This window comes from Alligator mississippiensis, chromosome 10, assembly GCF_030867095.1.
Source record: "Alligator mississippiensis isolate rAllMis1 chromosome 10, rAllMis1, whole genome shotgun sequence".
Taxonomy (NCBI): Eukaryota; Metazoa; Chordata; order Crocodylia; family Alligatoridae; genus Alligator; species Alligator mississippiensis.
Window position 1 is genome coordinate 38,572,788 of NC_081833.1, and position 19,814 is coordinate 38,592,601.

The following is a 19,814-nucleotide window of genomic DNA, read 5'->3' on the forward strand; positions in this document are numbered from 1 at the left end:
CATTTGATATTGGTGGCCTGTTGCCATGGGAATAAGAGATCAGCAAACAGAATGACTAGAGCCCAAGTCAGGCCTGAGACAAGGCTCATGCAAAGAAGGCTGAGAAAATAAGTATCACTTCAGTGTAGGTATTTATGACCATTTATTATTATTTATATTGCAGTGTGTGCACTCAAATCTGTGGCTGGCTCTACACATGTGTATGCACCAGAGAAATATTTATAATCTATTCTAAAGTGCTCTTTCTTTGCCTTTGCCTTCTATTTAGCCTCACTTTCAGTTGGTATCACTCAAAGGGAAGGAAACTAAAAAAATAGAGCCAGTAAAACTTTCCCACCTTGAGATGGAGGTGTCTCTATTAAACTGCAGCAATGTTTTCTCCTGGAAGCCAAAGTTACTCCACACAGCTCCAGTGGAGCAGTGCAAGGAAACATCCAGTGGGCTCCATGCCAAGTGTTCACTGTTAGCCTGGGGCTGAAGAGCAAGCCTGAAAACAGTTGAGAGATAGGACTAAAATGCAGATTTGGAGCTGAACACTTCTGAATTCAGAGGAATTAGGAGCTTGGGGTTTTGGCTCAGTCCTATTTTGGAACCAGGGGTTATCCATGAAATAATTCAGATGTGAAAGAGAACTTTATGTTTGGGGATGAGCAGATTTAGTGCTTTGCTTCCGGTCCATCACTAGTTTATGGCAAATTAAGGTGCTTGAGAATGGAATCAGCCCAAGAAAGAAGATGATTCTTGAATAAAAGTTGCACATTTTAGTGCTTCACTGTGCCTTTGTGTTCTGGGTTATTTTCACCATTAACTTTACTGATCTACAAGAGACTGAGGTTTTGCACTGACTTTAACAAAGTTCTTCTCTAGCTCTCCACATTAAATCAACTCTGCTCTTCTTCCTGGAGGGCTTGCTTATTAGATTTCCAAGCTCCTATCAGTCTGCATTTCTTCTTCTTTCTTGCTTTGGAAAGTGGAAGTACTCTGCACCCTCCACCTCCCCCCCTCCTCCCCTTCCCTTTCTCTGGAAGCATGTACCCTCTGCAGGCCCTGAGGAAGATTATAATACTAATGCAATGTGTGGGTGCAGGTGGGAAAGTGTGCAAGATCAGAATTTTTACCCTGTGAGGTTACAAACTAAGGACCCAGTCTGACTGCTACTGCTGCAAGAGTCTTACAGTTGACATCAGGGACAGCTAGCTCAGGCCCTAACAAGATATAGAGTAGATCCATACCTTACAGAACAAGGCCAGATGTGTGTAATGGACTGTGCAGCTTGTAGGAGTCACAAGGTTTAGATCTTTGGGAGCACCTGGTTCACGTGAGATTGAAAACTGTTCCCAGGATAAAGGGCAACACTGACTGAGCTACTGAGGGAAGCAAAGAACCAGGGGAGCACCTAGAAGGAATCATGGGCACAAACAAATGTTAAAGGCCAGGTTTTGATACAGCAGCCTTGGAGTCGGGGTGGCTTTCGCCTGGCTTCCAGAAGTGTCATGCCTTCACCATTCCTGCAGACTTCCCTTAGAGTGATATGCCTAAATATTAACCCCTTGGCATCTCAGGTCATCACTGAAAAACTGAGGAACATAGAAGCACATACTGGCACTCCTGTGCTCAGAGGGCATATACAGCCCCCCCACGATGCCAGCAGGAGCTGGGTCTGGGGACAGAACTGGAACCACAGAGTGAGAGTATCCCTGTGGTGCCTCTTAACCACTTGTGCAATGTGCTGCAGGATGCTGTGGGTCTCTCTCAGGCATCTGAAGGCTCAAAAGGGGCCACAAGATTCTAGATATACCCAGTGAGCCAACAGTACTCCTTTTATTGCATGCGATTTGTTAGCGCAGTACAATCAGGGACTCGAACAATGTGGACAGCCTGAGTCCATGATGTTATTATGAGTTATAGTCTGTGCATATTGTCATCAGGAGATGCAGCCTGTCAGTTGCTTACACATAAGCCTTGCCTCTACAGACTTGTTCACTTAACTGTCCTCTCTCTTCAGCAGCAATGGCCCAAATACTTGATTTGGTCCCATGGCCAAAAGATGGCCATAATATCTGTGCCATCCCTGCTGTTCTCCTGCCCGTGGAGCCAAGGACTTCCAGACTGGCTGGAGTAAAGGACAGGCTTTACCACCCAGCCCTGCCAACCTTACGTCAGATGGACATGGACACGGCAATGAACAAACTCCCTGATGAACATTCCCAGACAGCCACTGCATGCACCAAAGGTAATGTCAGCACTGAGCTTTGGAAGGCAGCAGGACAGTCCTGGGGAGGAGAGAACACTGGACTGGGATGCAGAAGACAAGGACTCTCTTTCCGACTCTGCTAGTGAGCTCCTGTGTGACACCTCCTCTCTGATTATCAGTTGTCCCATCCATAAAATGGAGATAACAATCCTTACCCCCTATGCAAATGCTTTGAGACCCTCAGTCTTACTATTGCTCGTAGCAAATAACACCAATATGACTCCAGCTCTGCCATTCTCCTTTCATCTTCTTTAAATAATCAGCCTAATTTTCAAAGTTTCTGAGATGCTCCAGCCTCCATTGAAGCTAAAGTGAGCAGGGGAAACGCACTTTTGAAATCAGGTTCCTGATAATCTGTCTGCCTTAGACATTCACGGTACATCCACTGGTAATGTTGCGGCTGCAGCTCGCAGGAAGTGAGCTATAGGTGCACGTTACAAATCCCTACTTGATAAGAGCATAGAACAGGGACTCGGGGCACTTGAGTGCTGCTGGCCAATCACTCTTCCTCTCTGCCTCAGTTTTCCCCCACACTAAGATGTGGGGGGAAGTGGGCACGCTAGAAGGGAGGAATAGGCTGCAAGTGAACCTAGACAGGTTACAGGGGTGGGCAGATGAGAACAGGTTGAGTTTCAACACTGACAAGTGCGAGGTACTGCACCTGGGGAGGAAGAACCAGCAGCATACCTACAGGCTGGGGAGCTCCCTTCTCATTAGTGCAGAGGTAGAAAAGGATCTGGGAGTCATTATTGATGCCAAAATGAACATGGGCCAACAGTGTGGAGACGCAGTCAGGAAGGCCAACCATACCTTGTCATGCATCCACAGATACATCTCAAGCAGGTCCAAGGAGGTGATCCTCCCCCTCTATACGACACTAGTCAGGCCGAAGTTGGAGTACTGCATCCAGTTCTGGGCACCGCACTTCAGGAGGGATGTGGACAACAGGGAGAGGGTCCAGAGAAGGGCCACTCACATGATCAGGGGACAGCAGGGCAGGCCCTATGAAGAGAGGCTAAGGGACCTGAACCTGTTCAGCCTCCACAAGAGAAGGCTGAGGGGGGATCTAGTGACCGTTTACAAACTAGTCAGAGGGAACCAGCAGGCATTAGGGGAGTCCCTGTTCCCCTGAGCACTACCAGGAGTGACTAGAAATAACAGTCACAACCTGGCAGAGGGTAGGTTCAGGCTAGACATCAGGAGGCGCTACTTCACTGTCAGGGTAGCTAGGATCTGGAACCAACTTCCAAAAGAAGTGGTGCTGGCTCCTACCCTGGGGGTCTTTAAGAGGAGGCTAGAAGAACACCTTGCTGGGGTCATTTGACCCCAGTACTCTTTCCTGCCATGGCAGGGGGTTGGACTTGATGATCTGCTCAGGTCCCTTCCAACCCTACCAACTATGAAACTATGAAAATGGAAGCAATTATTCTGATCCACCTTTGTAAAGGGCTTTGAGATTTGCTTATCATTTGGACAAGCATGGCACAGCCAACAGGTTCCAGTGTCAGTTCTGCCCTACCTCTTCATACACATTAAGTCAGCTCAAGGCTGGTATGCTTTCTGGGCTTCCAGAGTCTCCCTGTACTCTCAGCCAGCAGCTTTTCAGTCATTTTTGGAAGATAGGACCTCATTCCCCTTCTTTGGGGACCAGACATGGCTTGATTCCTTTGGAGGGAACAGCCCCTAACCCCCAGTCACAACATGCAATTCCAATGATCAGAAAAAAAAAAAAGATTCATTTGTCTGAGAAAAACATTCAAGTAAATCAGCATGAAGAAGAATAAGACACAACTGGCTGGAGACTCCACAAAGCCTACATAGCTGAGCCATGTTCTGCAGCAACCACTATTGGTACGAGTCTTTCATCTCAGCCATGGTTGAGATTGCCCTTGCAAAAGGCAGGGTAGATTTGTACCTTATTCACTAACTAAATCAGAGATGCACAAGCTTTGGTAAGCAGCAGCTTACTTCATCAGATTATTTAAATTAGAATATATCTCCTCTATTATAGGCTTCCATTGCACCTTTTTTTTAAAAAACCAACTGAAGAAATACACGCACCCATTACAATAACCGCACCTGCTCCCCTGCGCCCACACACACCCACCCTCTGCTCTTCCCTAACCCAAACACAGTCCCTTAGTCAGTCAAGGGCCTGATTTGGGGTTTCCCTTCTCAGTTCATTCACTGTCCTTATCATTGTTGATGTCTCTGCCATTTCTACTGCTGCTGGTCTGAGCTGTGCAAAGCTTTGGTATCCGATTCAATTCAGCAGAGATTCAGCCCGATTCAGTGGCCGAATCTCCAAATCCAAATGGAATCAGAGGACCCTTTAATCTCTCCAAATCAAATCGGAACCCTCTGAATCAATTCGGAAAGATTTGGAGATTCGAACAGACACAGCTTTAAATGTTTTTTCTACGTACCTCCAGCATGCTCCCCAACAGAACCGCAAGTGAACTGGAAGTACTTCCAGTCTACTTCTGGGTTCACTGCCGAGCACATGGCGGGCCCCTGCACTCCCATGGGATGCTTCATGCTCCCCAGCATCACAGTGATCACAAGCCATGCCTGGTACCTCAAGGTATGTAGAAAAAACTTTTAAAGCTGTGTCTGTGTCCGAATCGCTGATTCTCTGAATCAGCATTGAATCTTCAGATTCAGATTTGGCCGAATTGAATCAGGGACAGCAACTGGAATCAATGAATCGAATCACTGCCCCCGATATGGGCCAAATCTGAATCCAAATCTGAATCAAATAGCACCCATTTCACACACCCCTACTGCTGATCCTGTCGTTGTCTTCCTCGTTGTCTCCAGGTCCAGTTGTGTCGTTGTCCCCTTTGTTCTCCCTGTCCACTTCCCTTCTCAGGGGGACTTTGAACACCCTGCACCACGCATCCCTTTTCCAGGTGGAGTTGGCTGCATCCTCTACATCCTCTGCCATCGCTTTCTGGTAGTAGGGCTGGAGTTCACTCAGAAACATTTTAACACAGTCCATTTGCTCAAGCTTAATGTGACTGTACATTAGGAGGTTCCTGCATTGCCACAGGGTGCTCCTGACGCAGGACCCAATCTGGTTTAAGCGGGCTGTCTGGGACCCCTGATGTTTAGTCAGGTGTCCGTACAGCGCCACCTCCCCTGTCATCAGCCTGACTCCTGTCACTTACTCAAGGAGCCAGCTTAGCTTTTTCCACACTCCCTTGGCACAAAGGCAGAGTCAAAAGAGGTGGTCAATGTTCTTGTTCTCATCTTGGCAGTTTGCTGTGGGGCAGCTGGATCTAGACTCTTATCTCGCTCTGTGCTTCCATGCCTTCACTGGGAGTACACCGTGAGTTATGAGTCAGTTCATGTCTCTGTGGTCTTTTCTTCGGTCTTTGTGGAAGATCTGGTTCCAGACAGCCTGGCAGTCATCATCAGGGAGCAGCTCCATGGTCGATAGCCTGTCTCTGTCTCTGACTGCCTTTTGTATCTTCCTGTGGTTAGACATGTTCTCTGGGCTTTCCTTCTGTAGCCCATACCCGCTCCAGAACTCCTTCAGCACACTATAGAACCAACGGTATTCCATGGTGCACAGTCTCCCTCTGGCTGGTACATACACCCCCCCCCCCCAGTCTCAGATGGTGACCTGTAAATTACTTGGCAAGACAGGCTGTTTTGATTGCTGGCCCAGTCACCAGCTTGCAGATCTGACTCGTGTACTGTGCCCACAGGAACAGGTGGATGTCTGGCATCCCCCTGCCCCTGGCCCATTTCTTCATGTGCAGGGTCTTTCTTGCCACCTTCTCCATTCTGGATCCCCAGAAGACGCACACAGTTCTCTGGATTCTATGGGCGACACACTTGGGTCCCTGGGGGGAAGACCAGTGCAGTGTACAGAAGCAATGGCAGCAACACCACCTTCACAAATACCACATCAGAAGTTCTTCCCTCTGCTTGTTGAGGCCCACCATCAGTGCAGGTCTCCCCTGGGCTTGTATCCTCCCCTTTAGAAACAATGCCTCCTTTGTCTGGAGGTGCCAGAATTCCTCATTAAATGTCAGACTTCCAGTCAATCTCCCTGGCTCAATTAGCACCCAGACACTGTTAATAAAGTTTTCCATCCCACCCCCCAAAACTGAGAATTCCTCCTTAATTAGCAATGGGGTGTGGTTACCATATCAAAGAGATCTTTTGATCTTCTCTAACACCTCGGCAATATACAATTAACAGTATCCTCCTGAAGGTGTTTTTTGGCATGGTGGTGAGGCAACTATTTCCTGCTGTGATTGTAAGCAAACTTCCCCTTTGAATAAGAACTATTAAGGTTCTCATGAATAATTATTAATTATTAAATACTTATGTAACACCTTTTTCCCTGCCTGAGCAGGGAGAGTAGCATAAGTTTTCACCTTGTCTGCATACAAAGTTGAGTCAATTTAATTGAAGTGTGTAACATTTACCAGCCTACCTGTGCCATATAATTGTACAATGCAGCATAAAGTGGGAGAGACTAACATGGAAAGAAACACTCCCGTTTTGGAATAAGGGGATCTCATCAGTGCAGGGTTAACTCTTATAATGGGCTCCTGGGCCCTGAGAACCCTGGTTTGCAAATCCCTGGTGTGAATAGGAACATTGCAAAAGCATACCTGATTACTTCATCCTCACTGCTTTTCCAGCGGTTTGTGGAAGGCCTTGTCTGTCCTTCTGGCCACACAGAGGGAACTGTGGGAAGGTACTGGCAGATAGTTAGCACTCAAGTGGTTTAGCTTGCATCCATACTCTGGAGCAGGTGGGATACCCAATCTAGGAGAAAGCAAAACATAGGCTTCATCCCATCAAGGTCAGCCAGCCTCAGTTTAAAGCAACACCAAACTCAAGGTTTGCATAAAATCAGGGGAAGGAAGTCTTCAGGGTAACATTCAAGTGAAAGTCCCAATGAACTATAGTAAAGCTACTTAGCAGCATGTACACAAGGATTCATGCCTCTTTAATTATGGTAGTAAAATCGCAGGGCAGTAAACTCATAACCTTCCCAATGCTGACAAACCTTCAGCGTTTGCTGCTACATGGGCAGACTTACATCCATTTAAAACTATCCCTCTGGGTTTGGCCTGCGCCTTTCAGGCCTCATTTACATGAGAACATTGTACCAGTTGCACCAAACTGATTTAATGAAACTGATGCACCTCCCTGCTGTGCACACAGTGTATGAACACACTTAACTTATGTTTCATGTCAGTTTATGTTGGTTTAACTGAATTCAGTTCCTTGCTGATTTAAGCTAAGTCAATTATAAGCATGGCTGAGACGGATTTAGAGGGTTGCACTGGTTTATTAAGTAATTGCACTGTAGAAGCTGGATCAGGCCCTGATTGTGCTAGGTTCTGTACAAACACTGAACAAAAAGATAGATGCTGTCTATGCAAACTTCCATAGATTCAGAGACTCAGAGTTTAAGGCCATAAGGGACCCCAAAGTCATTTTGTTTGCTCTCTTATTTATCACTAGCCATTACATTTCACTTAGTTACCCCAGGATTTAATCCAATATTATTGCATCTTCCTGGAAGGTGTCTGGTCTTGATGTGAAGAGATCAAGAGAAGAACCACCACTTCCTTTGGTGTAGAGTTAGCAGTCTAAAAATACTAAACTGTGTGTGTAGAGCAGGCCTCATTCACCATTAAAATGTATTATCAATCAAGTTTCAATAGTCTGAGCCCAGCTCAATCCCAGTGTGTCTGAGAGGACTCACCTTGGACCATTATGTAATTGATCCACATACGGATATTGGCAGCACCCCATAACAGTTGCAGAAGTGAACTGCAGGACTTCCCATGGGCCAGCTCCGGTCTCTCCACCATTGTTGGTGAGAAGATGCAGAAATGTGTTGGGGCACTTCTATTAGTGGCAAAACAGTGGGAGCAGTAAGTGTGCTCAGGGGAGTGGCATTTTTACCACAGTGCTGTCTAATCCAGAGGAGGAGAGGCCTAGTAACATGTGGTGCATCTACACGAGACCCTTTACTATGCAATAGCATAGTTTACTGTGCAGTAAGCATGTGCATCTGAGCCTAATCTACATATAAAATGAACTGTTCCAAACAGGAGATTTTAGCATACCTTCAACTCTCCTATGAAATATGAACTTTCATTTCTACCCAGGAGAACTTTTATAATCTTTTGTCCTATACCTGATGAAGGGTGTTTGTGCCCGAAAGCTTGCAATTAAAGAAATTTTTTTTGCAATATCTAGTTGGTCTAATAAAAGATGTCACTCTACCACAAGTCCTGATTTCTACATGTGCACACACTTACTGCACAGTAAGCCTTGCTTTTTGCGAGTAAATTTTCTACCTACAAATGCAAGTAGCAAATTTACTTGTAATTAGTTACTGCGCAGTAACACTCTTGTCGATGCCTGGCCTGGAGCAAATCTGCTCCTGGTCAGCCAGCCACCAGGGAGCGGGAGATTGTTCCCTGCCCCCGGGAACTGCCTGCTAACAGGGTGGGCTCTGCTACCGGGGCCCAGGTACGGACTACGTCCCCTGCCCCAGCAGCAGGGAGCTCTAAGCCCTCCGCTCTGAGATTGAAATCAGGGAGTGAGGGCTGGAAGATCTTTATCTCCCAGTGCCAGGCCCATGACCATGGAACTGGCAGTGCGCCTGACCTGCTGTTGTGGAGCTGGCACTGAGAGCTCCCTGCTGGCAGGGACTGGAAAGCCTGTTTCCTGCTCAGCTCCATGATTATGGAGCTGGGTGGGGAACAGGCAGGGGATCCAGCTCCACGCTCACAAAGCTGAGCACGGAACAAGCTCTCCAGTCCCCGGCCCTGTGATTATGGAGCAGAAGCTGGGAACTGTCCTGGTCAGGGGCAGGTCCCAGCCCCATGCCCCGATTGGGTGATTGGGGAGCCAGGGCCAGGAGCTCCCTGCTGCTGGGCAGGGGGACATTGTTTCCACCCTGGCAGCAGGCAGTCCCCCAGGAGCAATGTGCAATGTCCCAGCCCCGGCCAGGAGAGAGCTGTCTCTTGGCCTGGTGCTCCCTGCAAGCCCCTGCCACCCATTGCAAGGACCTAGGAAGCAGAAGCAGTTTGCTGCCAATAGCAGCAAATCTGCTCCCGCTTCCCTGCATGTGTGGATATCTTGTGAGTAAACTGCTCCTGGATCTAATGTATATGTAGACGCACCCAAGTAGGTTAAGATGCTTGCATTAATCTCTGTGTCCTGTCTGCACTCACAGCCCAGTCTTATGACCACTGATATTGCTGCACCCAGTCTGGGATGTTCCCAGAAGATTAAAAACCCTTGGCAGCTCTGTCTGTTCAAATCTGACCTTAACCAAGTGCTGGCTAAACCAGCTTGCAACATTGCTTTTTATTAGTAGTACAAGGGAAGAGCTGTAGAGGTGTCAGCCAGTAGCAGGGCTCCATTCAGTTAGGTGCTATACAGACGTGTAGTAAGTCACAGTCCATGGCTCAAAGAGCTTCTGTCCTAAACAGCCAAAGGAAGGGAAGGAGAAGCAGTGGCACAAAAAGGAGAAGTGACTTGCCAAAGGTCACACAGCAGGTGGATGGCTAACCCAGGCACAGAACTGAGGTCTCTTGACCCTTTACCTTGTGTCCTATCCTATAGGCCACACTGCTCTCATTAGGGTTTTGTTGACCAGTGTGGGCAGGGCCAAACTGTTTTAAGTCATTTTCAGGTCCTGCTCTAATGCAGATCAGGACTGTTCCACTCTGGGCCTAGAATAAAACCTATGATGTTTTCCATGACATGTTTTAAATGAGTTGGCTTCTGTGCCCACTAAGGCCGGCAGAGCTGAGTCTGACACCAGTTCAGCTGAAACTTAAATCACTTCAAAACCAGTTTTCAAACAGGCTTCAGAGCCCAGTGCTTTGCACTGTGCTAAACCTATGGGGAAGAGAAAGCCCATTCTCTGCTCACTGGAGGTGAACAAGCAGCCCATGGTCCTCATTTCTCTCCTTTCTGTTCCCAGAGGATTTCAACAATTCAACGTTCACATTGGTGGGAGTTCCCAACATGCGCCTCCCAAGCCTGGTAAGTCACATCAGCCAAAGAGCAGAGCACTAGCGGGAACACTCACATCCTGCCGACTTCCTGTGGGTCTCTGTCGTGGTGTTCACATATCCATCTTGTACCTTTCCCACCCTGAAAGTGAAATTCTGGATCTTACCTGGGTCCATCTTTGTGTAAACATCAGTAGTGGTTTCCACATGATCCCTGCTATTGAACATCAGCCCTATGCTCATTTCTGTACAAACAAATATGAAGATACAGCCTACATGCCAATGTGTACAACAGATACAGACAAGCCAATTCAGATAAACACGGCCCTGCTTATGCTAGAAATTGTTCTGTTACTTGGCAGTAGGCATCAATTATTAATTTCCAGTTTTCCCCTCAACTAGGGTTGAAAATAATGTGGTTGCTACTAGACAGGGCCAAATCATTTCCAACCCCGGCTACCCAAACATACCAGATGCATCATTCCACCCAGGGTACTGCTGGCATGCTGGCAGTAACAGGAGGGAAGGGATGACTTGGGAGAGGACCAGTGGCTGGCAGTCTTTGCCTGTTTTGGTATTAGACTGTTGCTATCCTCAGCCTAGTTCCACTAGTGGGAGTCTTAAGGTGGACATGACACCACCATGTCATTAGACCTGATCTGAGCAGGGCCAAATAGCAAGGTAGCTAAAAAGCCCACCAATCTCACTGTGACTAGTAAATGATTGACGTGAACAAGGGGTACGAGAAGGGGGAATCTGTAAGAAAAGGCATCTAGGTCCTCTCTCTTATTTGTACTAACCAGAATGAAAGGATTTTCTGCTTACTTACAATGACATTCACACAAATGAGACTCGGGGTCCTAATGTGGACACATGGAATAACCACTGTGGGTGTTCTCCCATGAGGGCCATGACACTGGGTGCTAGGTGGGGCTGGAATGGGGCAGGACCATTGCCAAAAAGCTCTGGGAAAGAAACATATTATACCAGAAAGGATTTAAAAGCCTGGGGAGAGGAGGTGGGAAGAGTGAAGGAAGGGGGTCAGGTGAAGTGGTGATATTGGGAACGGCAGTGGGACTAAGATGTTTAACTGCATGCCAAATGAAGCGGTTTCTTTCTAAGAGGCACAACCCCAATTTTTCTGAATGCGCTGTGTGTGTGTGTGTGTATGTGTGTGTGTGTGCGCGTGCATGCGTGCGCGTGTGTGTGTCCACCCCCCCCCTCCTAAAAAGGGTTCTTGTTCTCCATATGGTCACTGAGAGGCAGCTTAGCCTCAGTTTTGTTTCATAGGTCCCTAACCCAAGGCTTCAATTTCTCCAAATGTATCTGCTAAGAACAACTGAAGATAAAGATGAACTCATTTGTAAGCTTTGATTATAAGCAGGATTCCCCTATGCTCCCTTCACCATAGGGTTTGATACATTTGGCTTTGAGCTTTGTCAGGCTTCAGACTTTCCTGTTTTGGAAGAGAAACCAGTAGCTTGCAAGTCTGTTCTTGGTTAACTCCCATGCCCTTGAATTCTTTCTTAGTGCATGCTAAACTACAGGGCATAGAGGGTAAGGCAGCAAGATAACCTCTGTGGGTCCCATTATTTAAGGATTGTAGAATCCAAAGCAAGCCCACAACAACCATTCATACAAGGGTTTTTGAGACATAAGCAAACATGACCACTGGCAATTTTGCTGTGGAAGAAGGTGAAGGATGTTGGATTGTACCATAAAGACCTGTTTGCTCTGAGCAGGGCATAGCAGATGCTGCTGTTCATTTTTGGATGCTCAATCAATAACTCATACCCAAAAGTGGGATCCTTTTCAGGGCAGACAAAGTGATGCCATTTATTAAACAAAATGCTTTGCAATAGGTTAGCTGGCAGACAATAGGATGAAGGAAGTCCTCACTATATACACACTGACCCATTCAGATGCATTCCATTGTTTAACTTTATGTTGGGACTGATACAGAAACCAAAGTTTCCTCTGTTTCAAGGCAGCATGGTGAACTGAGTTGAGCATAGGCAACAGCAACCCCCGATTTCAAATTGCAAATCATGATATGGGCCTGTGCCTCTGTTTCCCCATTGGTTAAATGGGATAATCATTTTCATATCTCTCTGATCTGTTCTGTAGCACCTTCCATCCAAGGCTCCATAAACATTTTCCAACTGCTGATGAGTTGGAGGTCACTAAGTAATATTGGATTTACATAATAGATGAGGAAACTGAGGCAAAGTTAATGTGTGGTACTTCAGGGAACCACAAGCACATTTCCTGGCTCTCAAGTCCCTTGCATAAGCACAAAGTCACCTCTCCCCTTTTAATTAGTTAATGCTGAAGAGCATTTTGCCAAGTCTATAGCACTCCAACTTTGAGAAAATTACTGCATAAGGATAAACTAATCAGGCAAGGCTCTGGAGCCAGGTCCCTGCAGCTGGGCATGGATGAGTGACAGGAAGAGGCTACCAGAGGGAAAACATGGCTCTGGATTTTCTACCTACTGGCTGGAGGTTGGTAAACTGATAATAACAACAACAACATGGTTATTATAATACTTGCCTTTCATGGATCTCAGCTCAAAGCTCTTTACAAAGAGAGGTCATATCACAAGCTCCATTGTACAGCTAAAGAAGCTGAGAACCAACTTGTCTGAGTCACCCAGCAGAGTAATGGAAGACCGGGGGATAGAACCCAAGTCTCCTAGGCCACAGTTAATTTCTTCATCCATGACTTCACACTGCCCACAGGGAGAGGCCTAAAATATCTCTTGAAACCAGGGTGCAATTTATTTTTGTAGTTGCCTGCACACCTAGGTGAGAATGCAAAGTATTATCTTTTGTCCTGAACTTTACCCCTCTCTGCTGAGCCCCATATTTGTAGCACAAGGCAAGGCCCAGGGTGGAGGCTTGTAATAACATCTTGCCTGCCTTTCTCTGTTCAGGGGATGACAGAATTGGGAAGGTCACTGACTGCAAAGTACCAAGCCAGGAAGATGGCTCCTTTCCTCCCTGGCACTGGCCAGGATGAATGGCCAAGCTACACATGTGCAATGGATGACTGGTCACGATTTGTCTCTTCTGCTGGAGAGTACAGGCTGCCCAGCATCAATAAGAAAGGTACAACTGGCACATGCTAGAAACAAAGCTTCCACAACCCCCATCCCCTTCCATTTGGGATCGGAGACAGGCTGAGCCAATGTCTAATTCTCTTGAGGTCTGAGCTAGGGTTAAAGAATTGGAGCCTCCTCTGGGGAGTAAACTGAAGGTAAAACAAGACTATAATGTTACAACTCTGATAACATATGCAGCAAAGATACTGATACTTTGCTGCATGTGCCAGTGGCCTGTCTATATGGCCAGCATGCTTTAAGTGTGGCATTTCCACAGTTTCCTGGCAGATGTGCCACCTACCCACACAATGAGCATCTCTCTCTTTTCTGGAATATCCATGCTGTTGGATCAGGCTGCAGATGGTTTCTTATTCCATATGCATCTGACCCAAAGACCTAGACTAGCTTGATGCAGAAAGCCATTTCCAGTTCCTTCTATTTTAAAAAATAATTAGTTAATTGTTCTTTCTGTAGCCATGCAAATAGCTGCTGCAGATTTTCAGTTTGGTTTAGCTGTCCCTGAATGGTATTCTTTATTCTTATTTTTCATCTGAAAATATCAAGTATCTAGCCCTTATGGCTGTAAAGACAACTTTCCTTGCTTGAAATGAATATAACCAGTACCTGGGTCAGAAGTTACATCACTCAAAAAGGTATGAAATTTCCCTGTGATTGCTGAGGCGTTAACCTGGTAGTAGGGTGATAACAAATGAAAAGTCAGTGTTAAGTATTTCCCTGCTGATCAGTTCAGCAGGAACATTTGATTAAAGTGCTTACATCAACCCCAAGCCCAAGCCCTAATTATCCGCTACTCAACTGGCTCAGCCTTTTCCTCCCCTCACAACTTCTGTGTCAGCCAGTTATAGCAGTGTTCCAAAATTGGCAACAAACTGCCTAGTGAAGATATACTAAAACTAATATTAAAATAAACCATAGGTCCATAGTGGGAACCTGGAGGGATTGGACTGCAAAGGGCAGTGAAGGGGGGAGGGCTTGAGAGGCCATTTATTTTGACTACATTGCACATTAAAACCAGACCTTTTTCCACCTTGTTGGTAGGCCTCAGAAGAGGTGCCATTCTGGCTCTCAGCCTTGGAGAAGACTGATCTGTAGAATCAAGGTTAAAAATCCACCTGAGTCTAGCAGCCTGCTGGGCTGGTTTGGTTAAGACACACCAGTTTTCATAGCCAATGGCACACAAGGAAGTGATACGGCTAATATTACACCTAGCTATCTTTGATTCCCCAGCCTGAATGACCAAGTGCCCATTCACACCTGGGATAATGGGAATCAGCCTTTGGTATGAGTCTGGAGGGAGGTTCACACTCATCTCTCTGAGCCTTTGAGAGACTCCAAAATGCCAGTTAGATATTAACAATGCAGAAATCAGTCTTTTCCATCCCCCTTCAGTTGCCCGGACAAGCTCTCCCAGCACCTTCTACTGCTAAATGTTGTGTCAGTGCACAGAAGACAATGGGTTAAGCCCACAATTAAAGTATGAGGGTACAGGGCTGGGGAGCACAGGGGATACTATCACCGATGATGATGTGTGCACCTCTCTCTCTCTCTCCACAGTGCTTGGGTTCAGTTATTATGCTGTTAGATATCTAAAGCCTGAAGTCACACAGACATGGAGGGTGAGTTCTATTGCCTGTGCACTGTGATGCATTGCAAGGGGAATTTTGACTGGAAGCTGTGTGTTGCACTGCATAGTATTTTTCTGTTCCTCCACAAAGGCTCTCAGCCTGTTGGGCAAGTGGAAGGAGGGAAGTGTGAGGTGATACCACCTGCCCTGCTCTTTCCATATTCCTATACAAGTTGGAGGCCCTAGCTACAGAGGAGGATAGTTCTGGGAGGTCCCTGTCTAGGGAAAATTGAGACCCACTGGTTTAATGGAGCCATGTCACTCAGTTCAGTTCTGGGGCTTGTTGGCCATCTATGGGGAAAACTCAGATGGACCTGCATGAACACAGGAGGAGGATAGGATGGTTCCTTCCTGGCCTTCTGGAATTCAGTGACCCACGTCAGTTAATTCGGTCTTTCCCCAGCTATGAACTTCTCTCATGTCCCACTCAGCTCCCCCACTGCAGACAGCTCAACATCTCACAGGCCTCTTGGGATCCACTCTTGCAGATAACAGCCCAACACACCAGAGGCCCTGTTGTGCGCACTGCCCTCACACGGTACACACTCAAACATGGCTGCCCCTACAAAGCCAGTCTCTGGAGATCTGTATTAATAGACACAGCTTGCCCGTTTGCCCATTTGCAAGGAGAGATCAAAAGGAGGAAGTGAAGGACAGTACAGAGCATGGCAGTCAGGACCACCAGTAGAATATCTGCAACAGCCTAAATCACAGGAATGGAATGGGAAGGCTGCTTAGAAGTTCTGCATTTTCTTCCCAAGGCTCATCACCCTCATTGTTTGTCTGGGAATTTTTCCCTGGAAGCTTTACTGCCCACTTCCTGTCCAACAAAATGTTGCTGCTTCTGGGGTGGAAAACTGCAGCCCTACTATACCTGCAACAAAGCTTTTTGTTGCTGTGTATGAGGGAGGGGAGGCCCTATAGGATCTTTAGTTGACTAGAAGAAGCCAGGAGTTGAGCTTTACATTTTATAAGATCAACTATGCAGCAAAGGCATTGGCTCAGAACTGGCTGAGTCAACAGCGCCATCTATTGAAACACTAGCACCACTGCCTAGAGCATCTTGGTTTTCCAAGATGATCATTCCCAACTCAAAGTATGACCCGTCCTGGCTCTTCTCAGAGGTTTTGCCAGCTCACAGCAAGGGTACATTTTTTCTTGGGAAACTGAATTTCAGTTACTCTTCTCAAGGCATATGCACCCCTTATAAACAGCCCAGCATAATTCTGAAGTGACTTCATTGAAGTTAGTGAATTACACTGGCACAAAATGGGTGTAGGAGAAGTAGGCCAGGGGCCAAGGGGGTCATACAGCACACCTCACAGAGCCTGCTAGGGAAAGCAGTGAAACACTTTACCTCCACACCCAGCTGCCAGGAGTATCTAGGTTCTTGTAGCTGGATGTGTGGCAATAAAGTGGTTTCGATGGGAAGAGTGGTACAAACTGGTTGCGGTGAACATGTCTCATTCTCCACTCTTGCCTGTGTAATTCCAGTACTGCCTCAATCAGAACCCCAGCCTGGATCAATATGGTCAGAAGCCCATCCCTTACACCAGCAAGTAAGTATCCCTGGGCTTGTTTTCTTTTGCTGCTGGTAGCATTGGGCTTTCCTGCCAGTCACACTTTGTTTTCTATTCCTTTACAGCAACATATTTAGGAGCTTTGGGACAGCATACAGGTAAGTGCTTTTGAGACCATCAGGTGGAACAGGCATAGTAGTAAAAACTACCAAGCATGAATAAGGGAGAGGGAGAGATGGACTGAGCCTTTGGAAGAAGAGTTCACCAAAGAGTAATATGCTTGGTCTTACCAAAGGGAAACTGCCAAAAGAGAAGAAAATCATTTGCATGGAATCCCTTGTAGCCTTCCCTCTGTCTGATAGTCAGAGAGGGCAGATGGTGAGCTCCATGCTCCTTCTGCTGGCACTACTCATGTGAGTAACCACTCACAAACGGGAGGAAAGTGAGCCTGGCTTGGAAGCACAGAACTGCCAGTCTCCAGGTTACAGCCACGTAGGAAGGAAATGGAACATGCTTGTTTCTTCCTCCCTTTCTAGCATGCAAGTGCCAATCTGGACTTTTCATGCACATATACATGCCAGGAAGATCAGATATTTTATTCCTGCTTTCTGAATGATAGAGTAAACCTCACCATGCTGCCATTGGCATCACTGCCTTCTTTCGTATGACAAAAATGGTGTCTGTATTTTTATCTTTGTGCATTTTTTGTCGATTTGGAAGCTCTTCGCCATCAAGCATTACCAGGGATCAATCACTACATGGAAGTGGCTCTCGTTGATCCCCTGGCATTGCCTAAATAGGCAAGAAAATGATTTACTAAGCAACTCTACTATTATTCTTGACAAAGACACCATTTCTATCATGAACATGTGCATACAACTAGTGCATACAGGGAATGCATGAAGAGCAGTCATTCATCTTCCATTTTCCCGGCAGTTTAAAGTCTTTTACAGTGTCAGACTCCTTTTTGTATGCAGCATAAATACCCTACAAGAAGTGTCATAGTGTAGCAGAGTATCAAATGCCACACTATGGTTATAAGTTTTGAAGCACAGTATTCAGGAAAGCTGAAATGTTTGATCTTTGCAGTAAGTACACTTTCTTTCCCTTACCAATAGGGCATAGATCACCATAATTAACACAGTGCATATACTATAGGGAAATATACATTGTCACAATCACTGTGACAAGTCATAAGTTTTCTTTTTGCTGAGTTTTGTGTTTAACTTCCCTGCCACTACATGTCATTACTATAGCACATATTTTTCACATTATAAATAAAATTCAGGGTACAAGCTGAAAACGGGTGATAGTTCTATAGAACTCCAAGTCAGGCACATAATGTAGTCCATCCATCAGACACAGAAATACATTTATTTGCAAACAGGTGTACATTGACTGTGCATGTACAAGAGGAGAAGGGTTGGATCTTCTTGAAACAGAGGGTCCTTGGAGACAGAATAAGAGCCAAGGTGAGACATGGGAAAGAAAGAGCTTAAGACAAAAAAGGCTACAGCCTATCCACTGAGAGAGGTGTTCACAGAGGGTGCATCTACATGAGACATTTACTGTGGAGTAGACTAATTAGCTGTGCAGTGTCGCATGTCTACATATGTGGCCCTATTAGGCTGGAGTAAACTAAATAAGATTTTTTACTCTGTATTAGTGCATGTGTAGATGCTCCCCCAGGTGGCTGGGACATGAGGGTGCTTCACTGAGAGGGCTGCCCTGTTGTCTAGCCCCACAGTGGATCATCCTCATGCCCCAGCCAGCCCCTCTACAGCACACAGAGCCTGGGGGGAGCAGCCTCGGGCTGGCAGGTTGGCTTCTGGGGCCCCCTACCAGCTGGGACTGCTCCAACCTGGCTCAACATGCTGCGGTCCCAGGCACATGTTCAAATGGTGTGCCTGGGAGCAATAAGCTCCAAAGTTTATTGCATGTGTAGATGAACCAAGAAGGGAGAAGTAGCTTGTCTGACTTAATGCACACTCTTACAGAGTTTTCCAAGGCTGTACAGGCCTTTGATAGGTGAGTGGAAAAGAATATACAACAAAGAAACAGCTATGAAGAGCTGGAGGGCAGGTGGAATTCCTGGCCAAGGCCTTCCTAAGGGTTGTGAAGAGCAGCATATCACAGAGCACCTTATTTTCTGTTCATTTTGAAATCCGGGACATCACAATCCAGGGGACATGGGTCAGTCTCAGAGGGCCCCCAGCACGCTCCCACAGGAATGGAAGATTTGTCTTCCCCTCATTCCAGGTGAGCAGAAGGCTCCTCTCAGCACTGCCAAAGCCCAAGGCCAGGATGTCCTTTGTTCAAGTTGTTCAGCTCACATGGTGAAAGCATTTAAAGCCTGTTACTGGGGCTTTATCAAACACTGTGCCTGTTTTCCTTCCTAGCCGCTCTCACTACCTACAGCCTTGGCGCTAGACAGCAGGAAACAGGAAAGGGTGTGGAGCCCAAGGTGAATCTGATCGGCATTTGGCAGCCAGCTTCCACAAGTCCCATGAGAATAGGATCTAACAGCAGCCCTGTGGATGACCAGTATATACACATGGTGCTTCCTAGCAAATAAAAATGTCTCTGAAAACAAAAGATGCCTAAATAGAAGAGGCTGAACTAGAAGGCACTTCCCAGGGATTTTCAGACCTTTCTCCCTTTTCCCCCAGTGCCCTTTTAACATGAGCTATGAGGAATGGAAACAACAGCCCATGCCTTTTTGTTTGTGGGGCACCATGAGCTGAAGAAAAATGTTTTCTGGGCATTTTCATAGACACCAATTCATTAATTGCACTGCAGAAACCCTGAAAAGCTCCAGTCAAGGAATAGAGCACCATTCAGCAAGACACTGGACACATACAGAGATGGTCTCTTCCCTTTCCATTCCAGCCTCAGCCTGTCCGTTACCCAGTGTCTAGTCCCTCACCTATCCAGACCCTACCTCCAGAGAGCTCTGTGTGGCACTGGGATGGGTCTGCCTTCCACTCTCCAATCCAGTCCTCTTCCCAGAGCTTCTTTTGATCCTGTTGGGATGGAAACATGTTCTACCACTGCACAGGCTGTCACCAAACAGAAACTCTCAGCCCCAGGTCAGCTCTGAGTTCTCCACAGTGCAGCAGAATGGACTCAGCCCTGGGATAGATTCAGTATTTTTAGACTGTGGTTTTAGAATGGGTGCAGACCTAAAAATGGAACCAATGGATCTCTCAATTGAGTCCATCAGTCTCTCTGAGCTACCAAGCACATAGATACGTATTGCAGGTAACAGAACACATAACCAGAA

General features: G+C 46.6%; 1 protein-coding gene across 2 annotated transcripts; it reads left to right on the forward strand.

Annotated features, from left to right (window-relative positions):
• Positions 1–41: 41 nt before the first annotated feature.
• SPMIP8 (sperm microtubule inner protein 8) lies at positions 42–19,296 on the forward strand. 2 transcript variants are annotated; one of them, XM_059713699.1, is made up of 8 exons: positions 42–124; positions 2,009–2,233; positions 10,233–10,294; positions 13,199–13,373; positions 14,942–15,003; positions 16,506–16,570; positions 16,657–16,689; positions 18,931–19,296. In XM_059713699.1, exons 2-8 carry the CDS (start codon positions 2,011–2,013, stop codon positions 18,959–18,961), a joined length of 651 nt encoding a protein of 216 aa, XP_059569682.1. In that variant the 5' UTR covers positions 42–124; positions 2,009–2,010; the 3' UTR covers positions 18,962–19,296. The 2 variants fall into 2 exon arrangements, with proteins under 2 accessions (XP_059569682.1, XP_019352822.1); XM_019497277.2 differs by having other exon boundaries at positions 50–128; positions 2,006–2,233.
• The last annotated feature ends 518 nt before the right edge of the window (positions 19,297–19,814 follow it).

Coding starts and splice junctions, on each gene's coding strand:
- SPMIP8 (XM_059713699.1), top strand. CDS start 2,011: ATGGCCCAAATACTTGATTTGGTCCCATGGCCAAAAGATGGCCATAAT. Junction 10,295..13,198: donor ACATGCGCCTCCCAAGCCTG/GTAAGTCACATC, acceptor TTCTCTGTTCAG/GGGATGACAGAATTGGGAAG. Junction 15,004..16,505: donor AAGTCACACAGACATGGAGG/GTGAGTTCTATT, acceptor GTGTAATTCCAG/TACTGCCTCAATCAGAACCC.